This window comes from Vitis vinifera, chromosome 10 (genome assembly GCF_030704535.1).
Source record: "Vitis vinifera cultivar Pinot Noir 40024 chromosome 10, ASM3070453v1".
Taxonomy (NCBI): domain Eukaryota; kingdom Viridiplantae; phylum Streptophyta; class Magnoliopsida; order Vitales; family Vitaceae; genus Vitis; species Vitis vinifera.
In genome coordinates, this window is record NC_081814.1 from 5122937 (window position 1) to 5144958 (window position 22022).

At 33.1% G+C, this 22022-nt stretch overlaps 2 protein-coding genes across 3 annotated transcripts; one reads left to right on the forward strand and one right to left on the reverse strand.

The window, feature by feature from the left end:
* Window positions 1-856: 856 nt before the first annotated feature.
* On the reverse strand, window positions 857-13864 carry LOC104878092 (F-box protein At5g03100). 2 transcript variants are annotated; one of them, XM_059740209.1, is made up of 4 exons: window positions 12839-13864; window positions 10068-10286; window positions 2902-3078; window positions 857-1251 (listed from the first exon to the last, which is right to left on the reverse strand). In XM_059740209.1, the coding sequence occupies exons 1-4, from the start codon at window positions 13814-13816 to the stop codon at window positions 1222-1224; spliced, it is 1404 nt and encodes a 467-aa protein (XP_059596192.1). In that variant the 5' UTR covers window positions 13817-13864; the 3' UTR covers window positions 857-1221. The 2 variants fall into 2 exon arrangements, with proteins under 2 accessions (XP_059596192.1, XP_059596191.1); XM_059740208.1 differs by lacking the exon at window positions 857-1251 and having other exon boundaries at window positions 2675-3078.
* Window positions 13865-19185: 5321 nt separating this feature from the next.
* On the forward strand, window positions 19186-20427 carry LOC100854348 (chlorophyll a-b binding protein 13, chloroplastic). The gene is made up of 3 exons (XM_003634951.4): window positions 19186-19396; window positions 19503-19664; window positions 19756-20427. Exons 1-3 carry the CDS (start codon window positions 19259-19261, stop codon window positions 20263-20265), a joined length of 810 nt encoding a protein of 269 aa, XP_003634999.2. The 5' UTR covers window positions 19186-19258; the 3' UTR covers window positions 20266-20427.
* The last annotated feature ends 1595 nt before the right edge of the window (window positions 20428-22022 follow it).

Below are 22022 nucleotides of genomic sequence, written 5' to 3' on the forward strand. Positions count from 1 at the left end.
CAGTAGCTCATTCGCAAATCAACAAAAGTGAACAAGTCCTCGATAATTGGATCAAGTAAATAATCCTACAGAAAGAACACATGAAGCTAAAATTTTCTTCCAATTCTGATTATAATGTTATATAATAAGAGTAGATATGAGACCAACTTTAACAAAAGAATGAACTCTAATGGTCGGCTAAATGAGTTTTCTCTACTTAGATCATGTCAGTTCAACTAAAGATTTTGGAAGCTGAAGATATTTAAGGTGTATATATAACAGTATAGTCATCTTTTCTTCTCCAATCAATACATCCAGCTAAGGAATAACCATATTGTTCAGATCGAGCATTGTCCTTCGTTAAAGCTATCACACTCAAGGATATTATAAACTAAGCATTCAACAGTAAGAAAGTTAACACAAGGTCGACCTTGAACTCTGATTGGATCCTGGAAGCTACCAAGTAAAGAAAAGAAATATATAGAAGGAATATATATCAATTTTTACGCCATGGATGCTAAGATTATCATTAATGAAAATGAAATATGATGAATGCATGTCAAGAGACCAAATGCAAAGAATGAGATTCCTTAACAGAAGTACGGAGCCCCACTTGACTAAGTTTTAGAAGGATCACTCTTAAGCGTTGCTGTACCCAACAAACAATAGAATTATCTTTAATCCATAAACTTAAGATTGATGATAGCATCAACCAAAGAGGGTACGTCCAGTAACTGAAACTTTCTCTTATAGGAATGCCCCAAAATTATTAAGACATCAGTGCATGGTAGGGTACCAATTAATTAATTCCATGATCACCATTTATTTATTTATTTTTAGAACCAATGTGAACTGTGAAGCGCATCAAAGCCCTCACAGTTACTCAATCCCAAGAGCTCCAAATGGGGACTGCCAAACAGAATCTTTTGGATGGCACGTATACTCCCACTGATGAATGCAGACCGACCTGATTGATAGACTTCGGAGGAAAAGGCCAGCTAACTGTACCAGAAGGCTGAACATCGACATAGCTGATAGTCAATGTCTTCATGGAATTGTCGTATATACGAACTGAGGCAACACGCAACTACAAATGCTGCCCCTAAAATCCCATGAGCGGAAGTAGACTAGATCACTTAGTTGTAAATTCAGAGCTTCAGCGGCTCTTCTTGCTGCCCAATTCGATGGCAAACTGTTTCACTTGAAATCACAGCTGTCTCGCTTTTCAATCTCTGTGCTAAGTTATCTCCGCCTTTGTACTTTCACTTGATCCTGTCACTCAAAAACAAAAATAAATAAATAAATACATAAAATTATTTGTATTCTTCCTGCATTTTAAAAATCAAAATAAAGCAAACAATTTATTTCAGTTTTTGGAATTTTTACGTGATGGACTCACTCCAAATCTAAAAGAAAATGAAATAGAAATTGACACTACCTATACAAGAAAAAAAAAATTGTCACTATTTATAATTATCATTTTGGGTTTTTTGTATGTTGGCTATTCTAAAGTTTCCTGTTTTAAAGAGCATTAGAACACCCACTCGGTATTTAATGGAATATTAATTTTATATATATAAATATATTATTTAAAAAAAAAAATTATTTGTCTCTTCTTTGCACTGAAAAATGTGATTGTGTTGCTTCAACATCATGAGCAAAAAAGGAAAAAAAAATGCAATTTCAAAGGATGGAAAATTGTTGTGGTGATTCCCGTAATTATTTTTTTCTCATTTTATTAATGCTAGAGCTTGCTCTTTTTAAAAATATTTTATCTTGTTGTGAATAAGTTCACCATCAATTATATACTCTCTCATGCATGCATGGTTCTACCCACAATTCTTTTTGGTTTTCCTATAATCTCCGCATGCTTTTGCACCTTCTTTCGTAATATCAAAGAATATCATTAATTAGAAAATTAATAGAACAGGAGATAGTTACATTTTCCATTGCATTTCCACCATATTGCATCATTCCAAACACAAATGAATAATAATACTTTTAATAAATGCAAATTTGTTGATTTGATTATGATCATATTTTTCTTTCTTTTATTTGTTGGTTTATATGATAACTTTTTCTTCCTCTAGAAAGGCATCAATACAAAGACCCAATTTCTCCTATTTAAATGACCAAAGTAAATATGGGTGAATATATATATATATATATATATATATATATATATATATATATATATATATATATTTATGTATTTTTATTTGGTGTCTTAAATATTTCACTTGATTCTAATTAGCTTGTGTCGCTAAAAAAATAAATTTCGGAAATCCTTTAGAAATGTGAAAGACTATTATACTGAAGTAATTAAACTATAATTCTCTTTTTCCTATTTATTTTACCAATTAATCTGATCATAATCCCCTTTTTCTATTTGAAAAGAACTGATTTTTCCAACAAACAGGCAATTTAGTGAAAAAGAAACCTAATTGTTGAGGTATAACAACTAGGAATCAGAATTTCAACAGATCAAAAGGATCATTCAACTAGCTTTGTTGCAAGCATAAATGTGAAATGTTTCATGTACTAAGAACATGATCATGAGATCCGGTAGAACGATCGATTTCATTGCAACATATATGAGACAGTCTAAACATACATACATCTACCAAAACTATGCTTTACTAGCAAGCCTGACTCACTTCATGAGAATAGACTAGCTAGCTATTGAAAGTTTGAATTTCCCACACACAAAATTAACTAAATTCATTCATGAAGTTAAGCCAGTACATATGAATAAAACTACTGATCAATACTAAGTATTCTGGTTACACAGACCTATCGTTAAGAAAACTGAACTAGCGCTTTACGAGAAGCTCTTCTGAAGGTTAATAATTTTTGAGCTACTAAGCCTTTATCAGTGTTATATTCAATCTCTGGTGCATAGATAGAAATTTTTTCTAGTACCTTTGCATGCTTAAGGAGAGACCTCACGAGTGCAATCACAATTCCATTCCTATCATGGATTTCATTGAATCCAACAATTTCAACAGTCATGAGGCGTTCCAACGAATGTTTGGAAAGCCTATTCTTGGGCGTCCAGCAGCTCTCAAGAATAGTATAGGAGTCTGGATCAAACTGCAGCTGCATATATATGAAGAATACATCAGGCTGAAATTTTGTTCCAATTTTGATTATGATAATATCATATCATATTTTTAAGACTATTAGGGTTGGAATGGCCCACCATTACATTAGCACCTTAAGCTTCTGGGCTAGTAGCTTAACATGATATAAACCTTGTTTTATGGGACATTAAAAACTAGAACCTGCTCACTTGTTTATTTTCCTCCTTTATCAATAATATATGCAAACTCAAAGAAGGTTGCCCATAAGATAATGTATAGAGCACAGGGCTTAAACTTTTAGATCAAATTGGTAACTTAACAAACAGTTCTAACCCTCCAATATGTATGACATATATTATAGTCCAACATTATCTAATAGTTTAAGCTTTTGGGTAATATAACAAAGACTGTAGCTCGAATACCTTCAAATATTAAGATTGCATGAAGCATATAGTTCATTTCATGAAAATAAATCTGAATGGAAGAAAATTTAGGCTCTGCAGAATTATTTAACTCGACTAATTCTTCTACTGCATTACTTTGGTATCAGAGCATTCCATAAAACCTTGTACTTGTCTTCAAACCAACCCAACCTTCTTCACAATGGCCACGAGCAACAACAGTATACTTTTTAACTATCTGTTCCAATTTTTTATGGAGAACACAAATATTAGAACATTCGGATGCAGACAATCTTTACTTACCAATAGATGGGTTTTCAGTCCAAAATGGCTATAAAAAATCAACAATATCATGGTCAATAGGAACACAATTGCACAACCAAAGCAGACAGGTAAAGTGAGCCAAAGGCTTTGCAGCTTATTCACTGAGAGGTAAGCATTCAGCAAAAATATTTCACCTAGAATTATGAATGCAACTAAATCAAAAGATGCTCAGGATATTTTAAGAAAAGTTTGAAAGGTCTAAGAGATCTATCACCATTAAAAATCACTAGGGAGGGACTCATAATTTACTAATGAGATAAAGTGAAAATATTAATTTAATAGTTTTTCTCTGAGTTATAGAGATCATCAATCAAATGGGAATCCTTGATAATGACATTCAAGAGAAAAAGAATTGCAGAAATTTTTTAAAAAAAGTTTTCTTTCAAAGTTCGACCACATAGCTACTGCAACTTAAGAATCCAAAAAAATATTGGTCAAAATTAATTTTCATGAGTTAATGGAGTCCTTTAAAATACATGAACAAAGAATCAACGAGCATTCCATTGCACTGGATCAATCTTTACAATCAAAATATAATGTGTCTAAGAACAAAGTTTCATATCAAAGCAAGTAAAAGGAAGAGGCTTCTCTCAAACAAGGGACCAGCACACAAGCAAAAGAAAGAACTAGAAGGAAAGTAGATGAGATTTTCACAGATATTGCAATGATAATTCTCGGTTTTTTATTTGAAAAAAATTTGGTCATGATTCGCAAAGACTGTCGATGTTTTGGTTTAAAAATAAAATGGGAAAGAATTACCTGAATCTTTCCAAAGAAAATGATGATTGATTATTTTCCTACATGAAAATTGAACAAGAATATTCACAGATATGGTACTAGGATAGTGCAAGGTCACAATATTGATCAGATGATAGGCAAAAAAGAGACCATTTTGTAGCTAGATAAGAAGGTGTCATCTCAGGTGAAACTTGGAGACGAAAGCATGGAAAGGGTTGAAGGAAAGGGCATTGTGCCTGCTTATGCAAAGGGAGATACGAAATATATAATTCATGGTGAGCATATATGCTGCTTGTTGATATGGATATAGTCTTTAATTTTAAACAAAAATAAGAAGCTTTTTCATTGTTTCTTCAACTCATTCCATATGTCAAATGTCAACAACAAATAAGGACTCTAAGCATAGGCCGCGATGGAGAATTCATTTGAAAGCTACTTTTGGATTAGTACAATGAAAAAGGCATATAGAGGCAGCTCACTTTTTTATGTACTCCTTAACAAAAGGGTGTGGCAGAAAGAAAAAAATAGAACCATTTTTGAAATGGGGAGAAGCATGTGTGTGTGCGTGTTTTTTCCGGTGTCAAAAGCTGTTGGTATAGTTGTTTATATTTTGAATTGGCCTCCTACAAACTAGATTAGACAAAACTCCATATACAGAATGGAATGGATGAAAACCTTAAGTGATTTTCTTAAACTATTTGGTAGTATTGTCTATACTCTTATTCCTTCACAAGAAGGAGAATTTTGATGAGAAGGGAGAGAAGTTCATCTTCATCAACTACAGTAATGGAACCAAAAGTTGGTAATTTCTAAAGACTGTATTTGATGAAGTGGCAACCTAGAACTGGGAGGAAAATCATGCACCAAGGCCAAAGACGAATGAACCATAGACAAATCCAGCGCATGGGGTTAATGCATAAACCTATCAAGTTCTCCAAGATCAAACTCACCTAGTTAATTTCTTTTTTTTCTTTTTCTTTTTCTAGATTTTGAAACTCTACAACAAAAGGAATCCTCAATAAGGGAAATTCATGAATCATGTGATATGTATATATATATATGGGATTTTGATTTTTCGAAGAAGCCCTGCATGAGGAAAAATGGAGAAAATCGATAGATGAAGAGATAGAAATCATTAAAAATAGAAATGATCATTAATTTGCTGGATCTACAGCCCAGTAACATCTTGGATTGAAGTGCATTTACAACACTAAATTTAATGAAGACAACTTTGAATTAAAACTCAAAGCTCACCTGGTAGCCAAAAGTTATTCACAACGGTCAAATATTTGGCTGAAAACCTTGCTAAGTGAGCTTGAAGTTGAAGTGGTCTCATCCTATGAGAACGCTATATAATAATCAAGAAGCAACTCATATCGTCTCTAATCTAGTTTTCCATGAGAACATAGAGGCTTAATACCTTAGAGAAAAGTCTTTAATTTGTTCATAAAAGGTAGCCATGAAAGGTGAAATAGAAATGATTATTAATTTGTTGGATTTACAACCCAATAACATCTCGGATTGAAGTGTTATGAGACTAAATTTAATGAAGATTGTTTTGAATCAAAACTCAAAACTTGCTTGGTAGTCAAAGATTATTCACAATGGTCAACTATTTGGCTGAAAACCTTGCTAAGTGAGCTTGAAGTTGAGGTGGTCTCATCCTATGAGAACACTATATAATAACCAAGAAGCAACTCATATTGTCTCTAATCCAGTTTTCCATGAGAACACAGAAGCTTAATAATACCTTAAAGAAAGGTTTTTAATTTGTTCACAAAAAGGTAACCATGAAAGATGAAATAAAAATGATTACTAATTTGTTGGATGTATAACCCAATAACATCTTGGATTGAAGTGCATTTACAAGACTAAATATAATGAAGACAATTCTAAACAAAAACTCAAAGCTCACTTGGTAGCCAAAGGTTATTCACAACAGTCAACTATTTTGCTGAAAACCTTACTATGTGAGCTTGAAGTTGAGGTGGTCTCATCCTATGAGAACACTATATAATAATCAAGAAGCAACTCATATTGTCTCTAATCCAGTTTTCCATGAGAACATAGAAGCTTAATACCTTAGAGAAAGTTATTTAATTCATTCATAAAAAGGTGGTCATGAAAAAACCTTTTACTTCATTATGAAGTGTCAAGGCTAGTTGGCTAACATATTTACTAAAGCTCTTCCTAGAGATAATATGCTCCACATTGCATTGAAAGGCTTGAGGGAGGAATTGAGAGAGCATTATGCTAACTATTAATTTATGGTAGATTAGACAATTCACTTGCATCTATATATACAATACTGATCTTACAACACTCAACTTTTGTTTTCATTTTGAAAGAAAAACTTAAGTTTCATCTTCTGGTCAAAATTCAGGAGTTTTCCAAAGATTACTTACAAGGGAATGTACAACGTAGAAGGGGGATTCATTTTCAAAAGAAGGGAATCAAGTCTAATAGTGCCAACTATAAACTTCTGTGATCTATGTCGATCACTCTTCCATTTACCTTGCCTAGAACTCCTGAATTCACTTTTTAATTCGAGGAAGTAATTATTTAAAAGAAAGCCTTTTTTTTTTTCAAAACTTGTTTAGGTTGCGGTACCTACCTATATCAAACAGCTTTAACATGGGTGGTCTACAATTGTAAATTGCCTTCCAGCTTCTTTCACTCATAACACAAGAGCTACTTAGGGGTGGGGAGAGGGAAACTCCTTTTAAAGGAAAAGGGATTCATGGACCAATTGGTTGCCTTAGCTTCCTTGTAATGCTTGGACTGCACTCATCTGCAACCACCCTATGCTTTTGCCTTCAAACAATTTTCTAGAAAAGAAGTACTAAAAGATAAACTTTATATATGTTTAATAACCACAAGATTATTTGAGAAACAATACAGAAAACAAGGTTTATAGGCTAAAAAAAAGCTTTGTTAGGACAAAAGCAAACATCTTATGTGTAGAATAATACCAAGATCGACTACTACCTTTGCAAAGTAGATTTCAAAGAAACCCCAGTGAGCCAACATTAATTGTGAAACACTAGGATCAGATTTCCCAATTGTTTGGCTTAGGATAATTCTTACAACTTGCAGATAGTAACTAAATGCAATGATAAAAACATCTGGTTCTCCATGGAAGGACAAACCACACACTACTACAAAAAAAGTAAATAATGATGCTTCATTTTTTTGGCACTTGATAAAAACATCCGGTTTCCCATGGAAGGACAAAGCATACACTACTAAAAAAATAAAATAATGATGTTTCATTTCTTGGCACTTATGAAGCATCAACATTTAATGTGGACAAATACTTGTACAAAATAGCTCAATCTTAATAGTAAAAAGAAAATTAGCTTAAACTTACCACATTTTAGAAGGATTTAATGGTGCTTATAGGAGTTGCAAAGCTTGGCGTGCATTTCTTGGAAGAGTTAATTAATAGAATTATTTTGCAATTGTAGAAAGCGCCATGTTCTAAAAAATGTCATGTTTCAACCTATCATATATAACTTCTAATTCCAATATCTCACATAGCCTGCCAAACATATCCCACATTTCTCACGCCTTGCAACAAACCTTTACTATTCTTCATCAATACTCTTTTGTGAATCCTAATTTTTTAATATCCAAACCACCAAAAGGAACAAATCCCACCTTTGTCACACCTCATGACAAATCCCTCACTGTTCTTCATCTTCTTCTTTAGATAACCCAATTTTTTGAAATCCAAAAGTTAAAGAATTGCCTCTCACATTGTTTGTCTTTTTCTTTTAATTTTAAACCCTAATTTATATTTTTGCTTTCATCCACCCTCGATCCTATGTACCCTTGAAGCTAGTAGACCCTAGTCGAAGGAGTGCTTCAACATTTCTTGTTTCAAAGTTGGTAACTTCCTACATATATATTCATATGTGTTTTTTCCTATTGCTTATTCTTTTTTTTTTTTTCTTTCTTGTTTGGGATGTTGTATGGATAATTTCATGGAAATCATATGCTATCTTAATTTGATTGTGTTTTCAATGTTCCATTTTATCATAGTAAATAGTAATTAGGAATCTTCCTCATTCAATTTTCCATATCCTTTATCTTTTTAATTTTAATCGAATTTTGTTGCTTCATAAACCACTTTGGATCATATCTAGGAACCCTAGTTGTTAGCATTTGTGAAAGGTTGCTTTCCATAGGGTGTACATCTATTATTTTCTTCTTCTTCTTCTTCTTTTAATTATTTTTACAAATTTTATTTTGTTTTTTCTTTTGTCAACTCATAAATTTTACTAAATTTGATTCTAGTATAGGGTTTGTTTGTGTTATTATTATTATTATTATTTTTCTAGTTTTAAAAGATGTGATATGAGAAAGGTTTTGAATTAGTTGACTTGAGAATTGAAGTTGAAGTTTTTGATATGATTTGTTGAGGGGGGTTTTCCTTCACTTTGGAGTAGAAATGTGTATCTTGTATGATTTTTATTGAGGGATATTAGTTTGATTTGAAGAGGGTATTTATTTATTTTTTTTAATTAGTTCAAGTGTGTTTGAATAGGTTGGGAAAATCTATATGAAAGAGGATTGAGTTTGGGTGAATTTCTAAGTATCTTGTTTTGGAATCCAAGGTTTGATGTAGCTTTTGAAGTTTCAACATTATTCGATTGACCCAAGAGTAGATAATCATTTCAAAAGGTAACTCTTCTATTAAAATGTAACATAATCATGATTACTTCCCCAAGATGACACTTTTAAGGAAGCATCATCTTATAGCTTGTATATATGATGCATACAAATCATCATTATTGTCCCCTTTTCCTTTAATATGCGTTGAATTGCATCGTCATTTTATTTGTGATATGGTAACACTAAAGAAATTTAGCTAAAATTTGTACATCAATGGCGGTCAATTCATAGATAGTTTCACATGATAAGCAATTGTTTCAAAGAAAAAGGTTCAAGCAAGAGCAATTGTAAGGTTGCTGCAAAATGAAGATTGGTGAGTTTTTGAACTTAAATATTGAAGCAAATTTTGATAATAGAATTTTCTAGGGCAAAGTTTTTGTAGCCTAAGACATATTAATTAGTTTCAAGGTAGAAACTCTCAAAGCATATCAAATGACAGTTTATAATAGTGCATGTTCACCTATCTAACAAAAAGTCCTTTCTTCAATTGTAAAATTCTGGTTAAAAAAAAAATCTAAATCAATGAAAAATCTCTACAAAATTATTCTAATCATTCTATTTGCAGCAAAGTATGTCGAAAATTCTACTTTAGAGCACAATAGCTTCAACAAAAGGCCTCTTCTCTAACCTCCAAAACTATATATGGCATTTTTAACTTATCCTATGTAAAAAGGTTGATCTTGTTCTTACCTTGGAAACCATCACTTGAATACATCAAACTAAAAAGAGAACACCAGTGATCTTGGCAATCAGTAGTAATTAAACTAGATGAGAATGATTAGAAGTCATTCTTTGCCAAAGCATCCACAGAAAATGAAGAATCAATAAATGACAGAGAAATGGGGAATGATCTATAAAATTGCACCTGTAGGCTGCTGGATGAGGTTTTCTGTGATTCAACCACTTTCCTTGAATTACCATGAGAGGAAGCCATGTTGATTTGTAATCTCTCCAATTGAGGTGAAGTTTGCAAGAAGCATGCTATATCTGAGATGTTCCTTTCTGTAGGCTCCACATTTAAAATTAAATGCTTGCGCGTCGACACTAGAGAAGCCCAAAATCTCTCTTTCAACATTGATAGAATCTAATCCATCAAAGAAAAAGGGAAAACAAATGGAGTCACAAGCTCTATAAATCCAATTCAAAGATAATTGCAGTACAAACTTATGTATTAACTTGTAGATTTCTACTAAGGTCTGCAAAACTTCAATGAGAAATGGGTTAAGATTGTTAATGAATTTTGTTTTATGAGCTTTGGCATACCTAACACCTAACTATCCAAAGCTTTGGACTATCGCATACCAATGAATCAGCGGTGTGTCATTTTTTTTTTTCTTTAATAACATAAGATGAATGGAGTTAAATATAAGTACATTTTCCAGCATAGACAACTTCTTCACATTTAATCATCAATGAAGAAAAAGAAAGAATTTGAAAGAACTTGAAGGAATGTCAAACCATGACTATTTCCTCTCTTTCTTTATTGAACAACCATATTTAATAGATGTATGTTATAATCATATGAAAATTTTGTCCTACACAACCTGCGTACTTTTGCTCATTCTAAGTACCAAGGTCGATATCAAATTTCGTGGAATTTTGGAATTTGTAGTTTAGAACCATGATTAATAATTTTTAGGGACAACAAATCATCCCACCTAGCTTGGAAGAGTTCTAACATTCAATTCTCACAACAACATTCTTGGCCAAGAAGAGGGACTCTGTCAAATTGCTAAAAATATCGCATTGTATTGTATTAATCCTAAAAGAAGAAGAAAACCCAATAATAAAATTTAAATCTTATGCAAAGGGCTAAATGAAAACTTAGAAGAATACTCCTAAACCATTAAGAAACCTATAAGGATAATCTAGTAAACCTTCAATTAAATATAGAGACAGGTGAAGGAGTTCTTCATCCCTGACTTAATTTGACAACCCCACACCATAAAATATTCCACGGTTCTTTTCTTTCACAAACATAGGTATAAATACAACAAAATTGTCCTGCAAAATTTCCTTCTCTCACCAAAGGAGCCTTCCAGATGCAAGCTAACCATAAAACTCTCACTGATTCGGGTAACACCCAATAAGCCAGATATGGATCTGACTTTTTTTACATCTGAAGAACCAGTTCACAAGGGTCCTTCCTCTCTTCATGAAGTACTCATCTATGATGAAAATCTTCTCCTACTGTTCTTTACATAAAGAAACCAGCCTTCGATGCAGTAAAACTTCGGGCTCCAAACCTGATGGGCAGGAACTAATATAATTGAACTGGGAGAAAACACCAACTTCATTGAGAAAGCACCCATTCTTAGAGACTTTGCATGCCAATTTATCCTCCCTACCTTCCCATTAAACTATATCATAAAGATCCCATAGAAAAGACATGAACATAATTATCATGATATTTCCTAAGGAATCACAGATTCCAGTGGCCTCCACCTCTTTTAATGTCCCAATAATCAGCTACCAAGGCATCCTTACTTGTGGGGGTGCTGAATATTAAAATCCAACCAATGTTGCTCAGAAAATAAGAAAATAATAATTTCACAATAAAGAAAAACAAAGAATGTGACACTAAAAGGAGATCTCAAGTTAGGGATATCAATTTTTAGCATATTTAAAAGACTTAAAACTACAGGTTTATACTAGTCTAATCATGATTTTATCATAATTGTTCAATCCACCTAATTCATCTAACAAAAGTGTTTTATCATATTCAGGTTGGAGATCAACCTGTTTTACTATCATGTGTTGTGTGGACATGGTTGTAACTCAATTCATATATAGGCTATTCAGTTATCATGTCATATTAACATGTACAAATATTACAACTTAGCAAGGGTATAATTTGTTTAACTCATGTAACTTCCTAAATTTTAGAATTTAGAAAAAAAGAAAAAAAAAAGGGCACCAACCAAGCCAAATTGTGCTTTACACATTTTAAATATGTCCTAATTGTGTTGACATATATATAACATGTTATGTATGTCAACTTGAACACCATTTGCCTCAACCTAGTACCTGTTTATCACATAGTTACTCTAATTCCATTGTATTTTCCCTATAACAAATAGATTGTGTTCACGTCCAAGAGTTCTAACACATCTATTAAATAAGAATTCTCAATTAATTCATTAGATTTTGAGAATACTTTTACTTGACATAGCATGAACCTGACATGACCTAATCTATGTGCCCATGTGAAGATAAGGTGTTAGCTTAACAAATGGTACAAACTAAGAATGAAAACTAAAACAAATTTTCATTCAATGACGCAATTAGACGAAGAATCGGTATCATATGTCTTGTTCTTTTTCACCTTTGATTGAATTCACATAACCAAGATGCCTTTAATTAACTCATTTTTTCTACTCTAGTACATTTGGTGTGCAAGAGTTGCCAATGTCACTATTTGCTGCATAATGTAATTGTAAAACAAACAATCAATAAGAGTAGCAAAGTGAATTCAAGATCCTTAGACTCCAAGTGGAACTTGGAGAATACAAAATAAAGAAGAGCAAATTGAAGGAATGCCAGTTTTAATTACACCTTGGCTGCATAAAATTATAAATGAAAATGGAATAGGATGAATGCATATGTAATGAACAAATGTGAAAAATGATCAGATACCTTAATACTAGTAGCCCCTACGGTGAGTTTCTCCACATGTCTAATTTTTTGAAGAATTTCTCTTAAGATGTTGCTATATTCTACCAACAAACAGTATCTGTCTTCCACCCATAGCTGAAGATTGATGATAACATCAACCAAAGAGGATAGGTCCAGTAACTGAACCTTTCTCTTGTAGAAGTGCCCCGAAATTTCCAGCGACAGAATGTTAGGGGCTGAAATCTGTAAGACATCTGTACCCCAAGTAGGGTACCAAATTCCATGGATCACCAATCTTTTCAAGCTTTTAGAGTCAATGTGAAGCAAATCAAAACCCTCGCAGTTATTCAATTCCAGGAGATTTAGCTGAGGGCTGCCCAACAAAATTTTTTGGATGGTGCTTTCACTGATGAAGGCAGACCTGATCGACAAACTTTGGAGGAAAGGCCAGCTGACTGCATCAGGAGGTTGAACATCGATGAAGCTCATATCCAGCCTCTTCATGGAATTGTTGGTGTATATGAAGGAAGGCAACAAATAACGTTCAACTGGTCCCCTAAAATCCCAAGAATGGAAGTAGCCTAAATCACTTAGTTGTAGATTCAGCTCTTCAGCGGCTCTTCTCGTAGCGAAATGCAACCATTTGTTCAGAGAACTGTCCAAGTGCAGCCGCTTTCCTTTGTAATCCAAATCAAGGGCCAACTTTTGAATCTTGGGGGAGCTGTGAAGAACAAGAAATGCATCGATGAAGGGAACAAAATTGTTGCTCTTTTCATCCCATTCTCCTAGTTGATCGAAGACCAGGTTGGGAGTCCAAGTCCAAAGTCGTGCCCATCGTTTTGATAGCACACCAGTTTTCACTGCGTCTATCACCGGGAGATACGAAAGAATGTGGATGAGAACAGCGTCGGGCAAGGCGCTGATTCGATCTTCGCCGATTCTTCTGGGAGTTTGATTGGAAGGAGGAGGTGGATTTCGGCAATGGCGTTTGGTCCTCATGATTTTCGGAGGGTTCCTCTGGGCCGTGGCTGCTATTTCGCTCGTTGTCTCCGCCTTCTTCACTTGCTACGTGACCTGAACACAAATGTGAAAATCACTTTTCAATAAATAGGAAAGAGAATGTTTGTCTACGTGCCACACTATGCTATCTGCTTAATCTACAATCTATTGTACGTCTCATTCATCTTTTTCTTGTCTGCATTTTTATTTTTATTTTTTACTTTTTATTTGTCCTTTTGAGTTCTTGAATAATTCATGAGAGGACTCTTTTAATTTTAGCACTCAATCATTACTTATGCAAATTAGCAACATCACGCTTTACTTTGCATAAAGCTTTACTTTGCATAAAACATATTGACTTAAAATTAGAGTTGATTTTGTATAGTCAATATATAAAAATATAATTTTTCAACTTTGAACCAAAATATATTTTGTCCGCTTTACTATCACATTATTTATTTTGTAGGAAACTATCTACCAATATAATTGTTGTTAAGATTCAACTCTATGGGGCTCTAAGGCATTATTTGGATATCAAGTCTTGTGTTTCATATCACTAATGTGTTGTAGATTTATTTTTATAAAAAAATCTCTCGTATTTTCATATTCCTCTATTGTTAATATAGATTATGATGTTTCATATCAGATAGAGGAAAAAGTTCATATCACTATATAAGTATGGGTTCCTTTTAATCATGTAAATGTATTTTAAAGTCATCAAAACTCCTTTGAACCTAAAGTATTTATATGGTTAAGTACGGATCACTACAATTGATATCAAAACATTAGATTATGATTTTGTTAGGAACTTGTTTTAGTTTACTTTAAAGATAGATGAGTGATGGATTAGTTCAAGTTTCAACTTCATCTAATATAAATTCCTATTATTTTTATAATTCTAAATTGCTTAATTGGTTTCTTAGTGACTAATTCAACTATACCTTATGCTTTACAGGGCAACATGCCACCAAGAAGACTAGTATCATCCCAAAACAATTAGGTTAATGATGATATACCTCTTCCACTTGAGGATTTGCCTCCAATGAATGCAAAAGAGCTTTATAGGTTCCTTGAAACTTTGGCTACTGTGGTTGAGCATCAAGCTAGTGCTATTGAGAACCATGCTCATGGTCAATCCTTATCTTCTAAGGGTAGTTCCTTTGATGATTTTAAGAAATTAGGTTTTCCTTATTTTTTTGGTACTTCAAATCTAACAAAGACAAAGACTTGGATTCTTAAGATAGAGAAATTCTTTGATGTCATGGATTGCTTTGAGGAGCTAAAAACCTCTTATGTAACATTTATGTTAGAGAAAGAGGTAGATCATTGGTGGCATACCCAAGAGGCTTTTAAAGGATTAGTTATCTATAGTTTGGAGACAATTTAAGGAGGTTTTCTATAAGAAGTACTTCCTTGATAGTGTTAAACCAAAAAAAGTGGCAGAACTTGTTTTAAACAAACATGAGGATACGATTGTGGCCTAATATAAAGCCAAATTTACAGAGTTGTCACATTTTGTCCCACATTTGATTACTACAAATAAGAAAACAACATTATAATTTCAGGGTAGATTGAAGCCCTACTTGAAGGACAATATATTTATTCTAAATCTTAGTGTTTATTCAAAGGTTGTGGATAGATCCATTATTGCAAAAAAGGCTAATGAAGAGCTTTATCAGTATAGGGAACAACAAAGGAAGAAGAATAGGAGTGATGGTGCTCATGGTAACAAATTACAAAAAAAAAATAAAAAAATGGTCTACTTCAACCGACAATCAAAATAAAGAGAAAACAGTGCAAAATTCAAATGTGATTTATCTTACTTGTGGTAAGAAGCATAGGGGTAGATCATGTTATAAAGAGACTGGAGCTTGCTTTAGTTGTGGGACGTAAGGACATATGATTTAAGATTGTCCAAATAATAAGAAGTTTATAATTGGGAAACTTGAGGAAGAGAATAAAGATGACAAACAAAAGCCTAAGGTCCAAGAGCGAGTGTTTGATATAACTTATTGAGATGTTCAAGCCACTTCTGATGTGGTGACAAGTACTATCCAAATTCACACTTTATTTGCTAGAGCCCTGATTGATATCCAATTTCGATACACGCTTTTATTTCAATATCTTTTGTTGGTTTGTCATGTATGCTTGTTGCTAGCATGAACTTTGATTTGATTATTGCTATTCCTATAGGAGATTTTGTTATTGTCAGTAAAATGCTTAGACATTGCCTTGTGATGAATATTGGTTATAATGAGATGTAAATTGACTTAGTACTCCTTGATCTTTAGGATTTTAATGTGATTTTAGGGATGGATGTGTTAGCTTTCTATCATGCCTCTATTGATTGTTTTGGGAAAATGGTGACTTTCCACATTTTTGGTTAGACTAAATTTAATTTTAAAGGAAAGCATGTGGATAAACCATTGCATATGATCTTAGACTTGCAAACAAGTTATTTGCTTAGGAAAGGTTGTCAAGGCTTTTGACCTATGTCTTAAGTGATGAAAATGATTTAAAACTAGAAGACATACCCATTATAAAATAGTACCCTGATGTCTCTCTAGACGATTTTTCTAGCTTGCCACCAGAAATGGAAGTAAAGTTTGTCATTAATTTGGTACCAGGAACATCTCCAATATTTAAGACCCCATATCGGATGGCACCGATATGGTACTTAAGGAGTTGAAGGTTTAGTTGCAAGAGTCTTTAGATAAGGGTTTTATTAGGCTTAGTGTTTCACCTTGGGGAGCTCATGTTCTATTTGTTAAAAAGAAATATGGATCAATGAGACTTTGCATTGATTATAAAGAGTCAAATAAGGTGACAATGAGAAACAAGTACCTTCTTTCTCATATTAATGATTTGTTTAATAAACTTCAAGGCCATGTGTATTCTCTAAGATCGATCTTTAGTCTAGATATCATTAGTTGAAGATCAAGGGTGAAGATGTACCCAATACTACTTTTCATACTAGATATGCATATTATGAGTTTTTGGTTATGTCTTTTAGTTTAATTAATCTACCTGCTACTTTTATGGACTTAATGAATTGGGTATTTAAACCCTAATTAGATCAGTTTGTAGTGGTTTTTATAGATGATATTTTGGTGTACTTAAAAAGTAGAAAGGGGCATAAGTGTATTTATTGAAAAGTAATTTTCACATTTGTGCTCAAGTCATGTAATGAGTGAAGAAGGTGGAGACAATGAGTGAAATTAATAGCAGCCACAACCCAGTGAAACCTTCGAAGATCATGAGGACTAAACACCATTGTCGAAACCCACCTCTTTCTTCGAATCAAACTCCTAGAAGAATCGATGAAGACCAAATCTGCCTTTTGCCCAATGTTATTCTCATCCACATTATTTCGTATTTCTTGAATATAGATGCAATGAAAACTGGTGTGCTATCAAAACAATGGGCATGACTTTGGATTTAGACTCCCAACCTAGTCTTCAATCAACTAGGTGAATGGGATGAAAAGAGCAACAATTTCATTCCCTTCATCCTCGCATTTCTTGTTCTTCACAACTCCCTCAAGATTCCAAAGTTGGCCCCTTATTTGGATTATAAAGGAAAATGGTTGCACTTAGACAATTCGCTTGACAAGTGGTTGCATTTCGCCATGAGAAGAGCCACTGAAAAGCTAAATCTACAACCAAGTGATTTAGGCTACTTCCATTCTCAAGATTTTAGGGGACCAACTAAATGTTACTTGTTGTCTTCCTTCATATACACCAACAATTCCATTAAGAGGTTGGATATGAGCTTCATCGATGTTCAACCTCCTGAATTAATTAGTTGGCCTTTCATTCAAAGTTTAAGAGATTGTTTCCTATAAAATCCTAACTTCAAGAGTTTTTTTAATTTTTTTATTCATATCGATCTCTTTTATAAATTTTGAATATTTCAAATTGAATTTTTTTTCCTAATTTGAACTCATTGTCATTTTCAATTTTTATCATAATTTGTCACATTTTCAATTGACCACACTTATTTCTTTACTTCTCATTCAAGCCTTAATTATCAAGATTAATTTATCCTAGTGGATGATACCTAAAATCTCTATACTATCATAACTTTTATGAAAAACTATTTTTTGATTGAATAAAAGTTATCTTGGTATAGTTGAATTATAAATTTCTTTTTGATATAATAAACGACAAAATCCATCGATCAATGACTAATTTTGAGTGCAGAATTTCTAATTATGAGAGTGTATTGCTAATTTTGTAAGCATAATTACTAATATTTGAAACAAAATTAAATTTTGAAAATAGAATTTTCCTCTAATTTTTACCATATCCATTTAACAAATGTTGGAATTCTTCACACTTCTAACTTATTCATTTCTTTATTATGATGAAGAAAACATAATATGAATAAATTGTATTTTCCAATTTATACTTATGTAGAATTTTATATACATGAAAAAAATATATGTTTTTTTAAATTTTTACAAGATCATATTTTATTTCATTATTTGATTTTATCATTAGAATTGTTTTATTTAAATAATGAAATAAATTAGTGAATAAAATATTATTTTAAATAATTTGTTTCAAAAAATATTCATTTTATAATATGGCCACTAACATAGAGGCCCTCAACCAATTCTACCATAAAGGCTGAGGATAAACAATAACTCTCTCTTGAATATAGCTTATAGGGTGGGGCGGCACAAATATGTGAATTTCTTGTACCAACCTACATTATCCCACCTTATATCGTTTACCTTATATCGTTTAAATTTTTTTGAAAAAAAAATTAAAAATTTAAAAATATATATTATATTAAAATAAACATATTTTATAAATAATTAAAATATTACATTTTTTTATAACTTATTTTATTGAAAATTAGTGGGACAAAGCAATATCCAAACCCGTTTCAAAATTGTTTTAAAAATCTTAAACTCACCTTAAAACCTCAATACCTAATTCGGTACCTTAGAATTCTCTAATTTTATAGTTTGTAAAAATATATGAATCACACAATTCAATATTAGTGAGAAATCAAAATTATTCATTCACAGTTGCTTTTATTATTGGGCAACATTTGATCAGATGATTAAAAATAATAAGGACTACTTTTCATTACAACATCTTAGACAATCCATTTCCTTGATTAGAAATCTAATACCATTCATGAGGGACATTTGTTTCAGTTTTCAAATATGACCCACAAATACTAGGAGGGAGGCAGACAAGATAAATGTGGATAGAAAGCTCTGACCTGGAGATACTTCAATCCTTTAAAGCCAGCTCATTGGCTGGATAGAACTCCGGAGTCCCACCACCAGCGCTCCGCTTCCAACCTCACATTTCTAACCACTCGTTTTGATTCTTCCTTCATTCCTTTTAAACTGCAATTCTCACCCGAGTTCTTGCAATTGAACTAACTGAAACCAAGCTCAGAGCTGATACAGAGGAGTCAGAAATGGTAGCCACTGTAATGGCAGCAACTGCCAGCTCCAGCACTGGTCTTAGACCAACTCAATTCGTAGGCCAAACCCGGGGATCCAATGCTAACCAGCTTAGAGAAGTTGTTCCTATGGGAACTGGAAAATTCACTATGGTATTTCAATTTCATACATTTATATTACTTATGATGCTATGTTTGTTTTTCCAGTTTGGTTTGTCTGGGTGCTGATTGAGGTTTGTGTTGGCTTTTTGGTTCCCAGGGGAACGAATTATGGTATGGACCGGACCGGGTGAAGTACTTGGGACCCTTCTCCGCTCAGACACCTTCATACCTCACCGGAGAGTTCCCCGGTGACTATGGATGGGACACTGCAGGATTATCAGCTGACCCAGAAGCCTTTGCCAGGAACAGGGCCCTTGAGGTAATTCAAATTCTTCCTCCTGTAATCTGATCTGCATTGCCAAGTGCCAACAATGCCGGAAATGGTAAATTGTCTGTGAACCATGTTGTAGGTAATCCACGGGCGGTGGGCTATGCTGGGAGCCTTTGGCTGCATCACCCCAGAAGTTCTTGAGAAGTGGGTGAAGGTGGACTTCAAGGAACCAGTTTGGTTCAAAGCTGGAGCTCAAATCTTCTCGGAAGGCGGCCTGGACTACTTGGGAAATCCCAACCTTGTCCATGCCCAGAGCATCTTGGCTGTGCTGGGCTTCCAAGTCGTACTGATGGGCCTTGTGGAGGGCTACCGCATCAATGGCCTTCCGGGAGTAGGCGAAGGCAACGACCTCTACCCGGGTGGACCTTACTTCGACCCTCTAGGACTTGCTGATGACCCTGTTACCTTTGCTGAGCTGAAGGTGAAAGAGATCAAGAACGGGAGGCTAGCCATGTTCTCCATGTTTGGATTCTTTGTCCAAGCCATCGTTACCGGCAAGGGGCCGCTCGAGAACCTCTTGGATCACCTTGATAACCCTGTGGCCAACAACGCTTGGGCTTACGCAACTAAGTTTGTGCCTGGATCATAAGCTGTTACATTTCCCCTTCATTCCCATTGTTGGCAGAATCAATTGAATGGGAAGTTGTGTAGATTATTATAATGGATGAATCAAGTTTGAAGCTAAAATGTACGGATAAAAAATCTTCACCGTTTGATGGACTGGGCTTGACTGGTTAGGATTTACCTTCAACTCACTCCAAGTAAAGTTGGCACCCTGGGGTTCCAAATAAGATTGATTTAGTCTATTTATGGAAAAATTTGATAGATTGGAAACAACGGTTTATGCATACCAAATAATCAAACCAATCAATTTTTTCTTAGAAAATTAAACCAAACTCTCTTAAGGCCAATTTTTTCATTTCTTTAATAGAGAGTTAAAATATCTTAATGTCTTCATTTCTTTAAAGGGCAAACAAATGTGTATTTGTTCTTTTTTTTTTTTTTTGCTTTATTAATTAATTTAAAAATTAGGTCATATATCAGATTTATGAAACCCGAAACTGACTTTGACCCTAATTAATTTAATCATGGATTGAAAATCTTCAAAGCAAAATGCACTGGTTCAAGCTTCAGTGGGCTTTCATCCGGGCCTCACTATTGAGTTGCAACAATAGAAATCAGCCCAGTCATAGCCCAATAGTCCAAAATTGGGCCGGCCCTGTCTCAGCCCATTATCACCTATAGTTATATGCAAGGAAGAAAATGTCTCAATATTTCATGAAGAAATATCACGATATTTCGGGATATCTCACGATAAATAGGCGATTTTTTCTCGATATATCGCATGGTCAACGGAAGTCCGCTACAGTGAAGTCAATGTGCTACAGTCCGCTACAATGCCCTCCCCTTTTGCTTCAAAGGGGATTTGGACCCCAAACCTCAATCCACTTGCCATTTGGGTTAATTTGTCCTTATTATATAACGTGGACTAAACTTATATATACTTAAACTCATTATATAAAGAAAATATTAAAAAAATATTTTAAAGAGCAAATTAATTATAATTATTTTATAATTAAATGCAAAATTTTCTTTTTATTAATTATCAAAAATATAAAAATTATATAATTTTCTTCATAATGTTTTTAATATCATTCATACTTAATTAAATATTAAAAATTTATATATATATATATATATATATATATATATATTTTATATTGTTTAATATAATTGAATTAAATGGATTATATTTTAATATTAATGTATATTTTAAAATTAGACATATTATAATCAAATATCGTAATATTATATATAATTTAATAATAAATGTAGACTTATAAAATTCATATTTTTATCGATGCATACGATATTATTATTAAATATGATAAATCATGTTATATATATATCAAAATTTTTAATAAAATAACTTTAAAATGTCTATTATACTTCTAATTATATTATTATGAGGTTTTCTTTATATTTTTATGAGTTTTTAACAATTTTAACCTTACTGATATTTTTTTTTTAAATATTAGTAAATATATCTTCGATATATCCGTAAAATTAAAGTACCGATATATCCGTAATTACCGTTATTTTTATTATTGGTTATATGACAATGTACTAAAGTACTAATCTATATGGCCTGGGCACGAAGTTAGTACGGCACCCGCATGTTCAACATCGCGACACCAGAAAGTCCTGTAAGTATTAATGGGCCTACTGGGCCATAATGGACCAATATCCGCCCGTATTTATAACAATTTCTTGATTGCAGCGTTGTGATGTGCGTATTCCCGCCATTTTCATTTCATTGCTCTTGATTTTCTAGCGATTACTCTG

Excerpts from the sequence above, each read along its gene's own strand:
- LOC104878092 (XM_059740208.1), bottom strand. The coding sequence starts at position 13,816 with ATGAGGACCAAACGCCATTGCCGAAATCCACCTCCTCCTTCCAATCAA. Across the intron at positions 10,287-12,838 it reads TAGGGGCTACTAGTATTAAG|ATTCTATCAATGTTGAAAGA; the intron begins GTATCTGATCAT and ends TTGATGGATTAG. Across the intron at positions 3,079-10,067 it reads CCTCATCCAGCAGCCTACAG|CTGCAGTTTGATCCAGACTC; the intron begins GTGCAATTTTAT and ends ATATATATGCAG.
- LOC100854348 (XM_003634951.4), top strand. The coding sequence starts at position 19,259 with ATGGTAGCCACTGTAATGGCAGCAACTGCCAGCTCCAGCACTGGTCTT. Across the intron at positions 19,397-19,502 it reads GAACTGGAAAATTCACTATG|GGGAACGAATTATGGTATGG; the intron begins GTATTTCAATTT and ends TTTGGTTCCCAG. Across the intron at positions 19,665-19,755 it reads CCAGGAACAGGGCCCTTGAG|GTAATCCACGGGCGGTGGGC; the intron begins GTAATTCAAATT and ends ACCATGTTGTAG.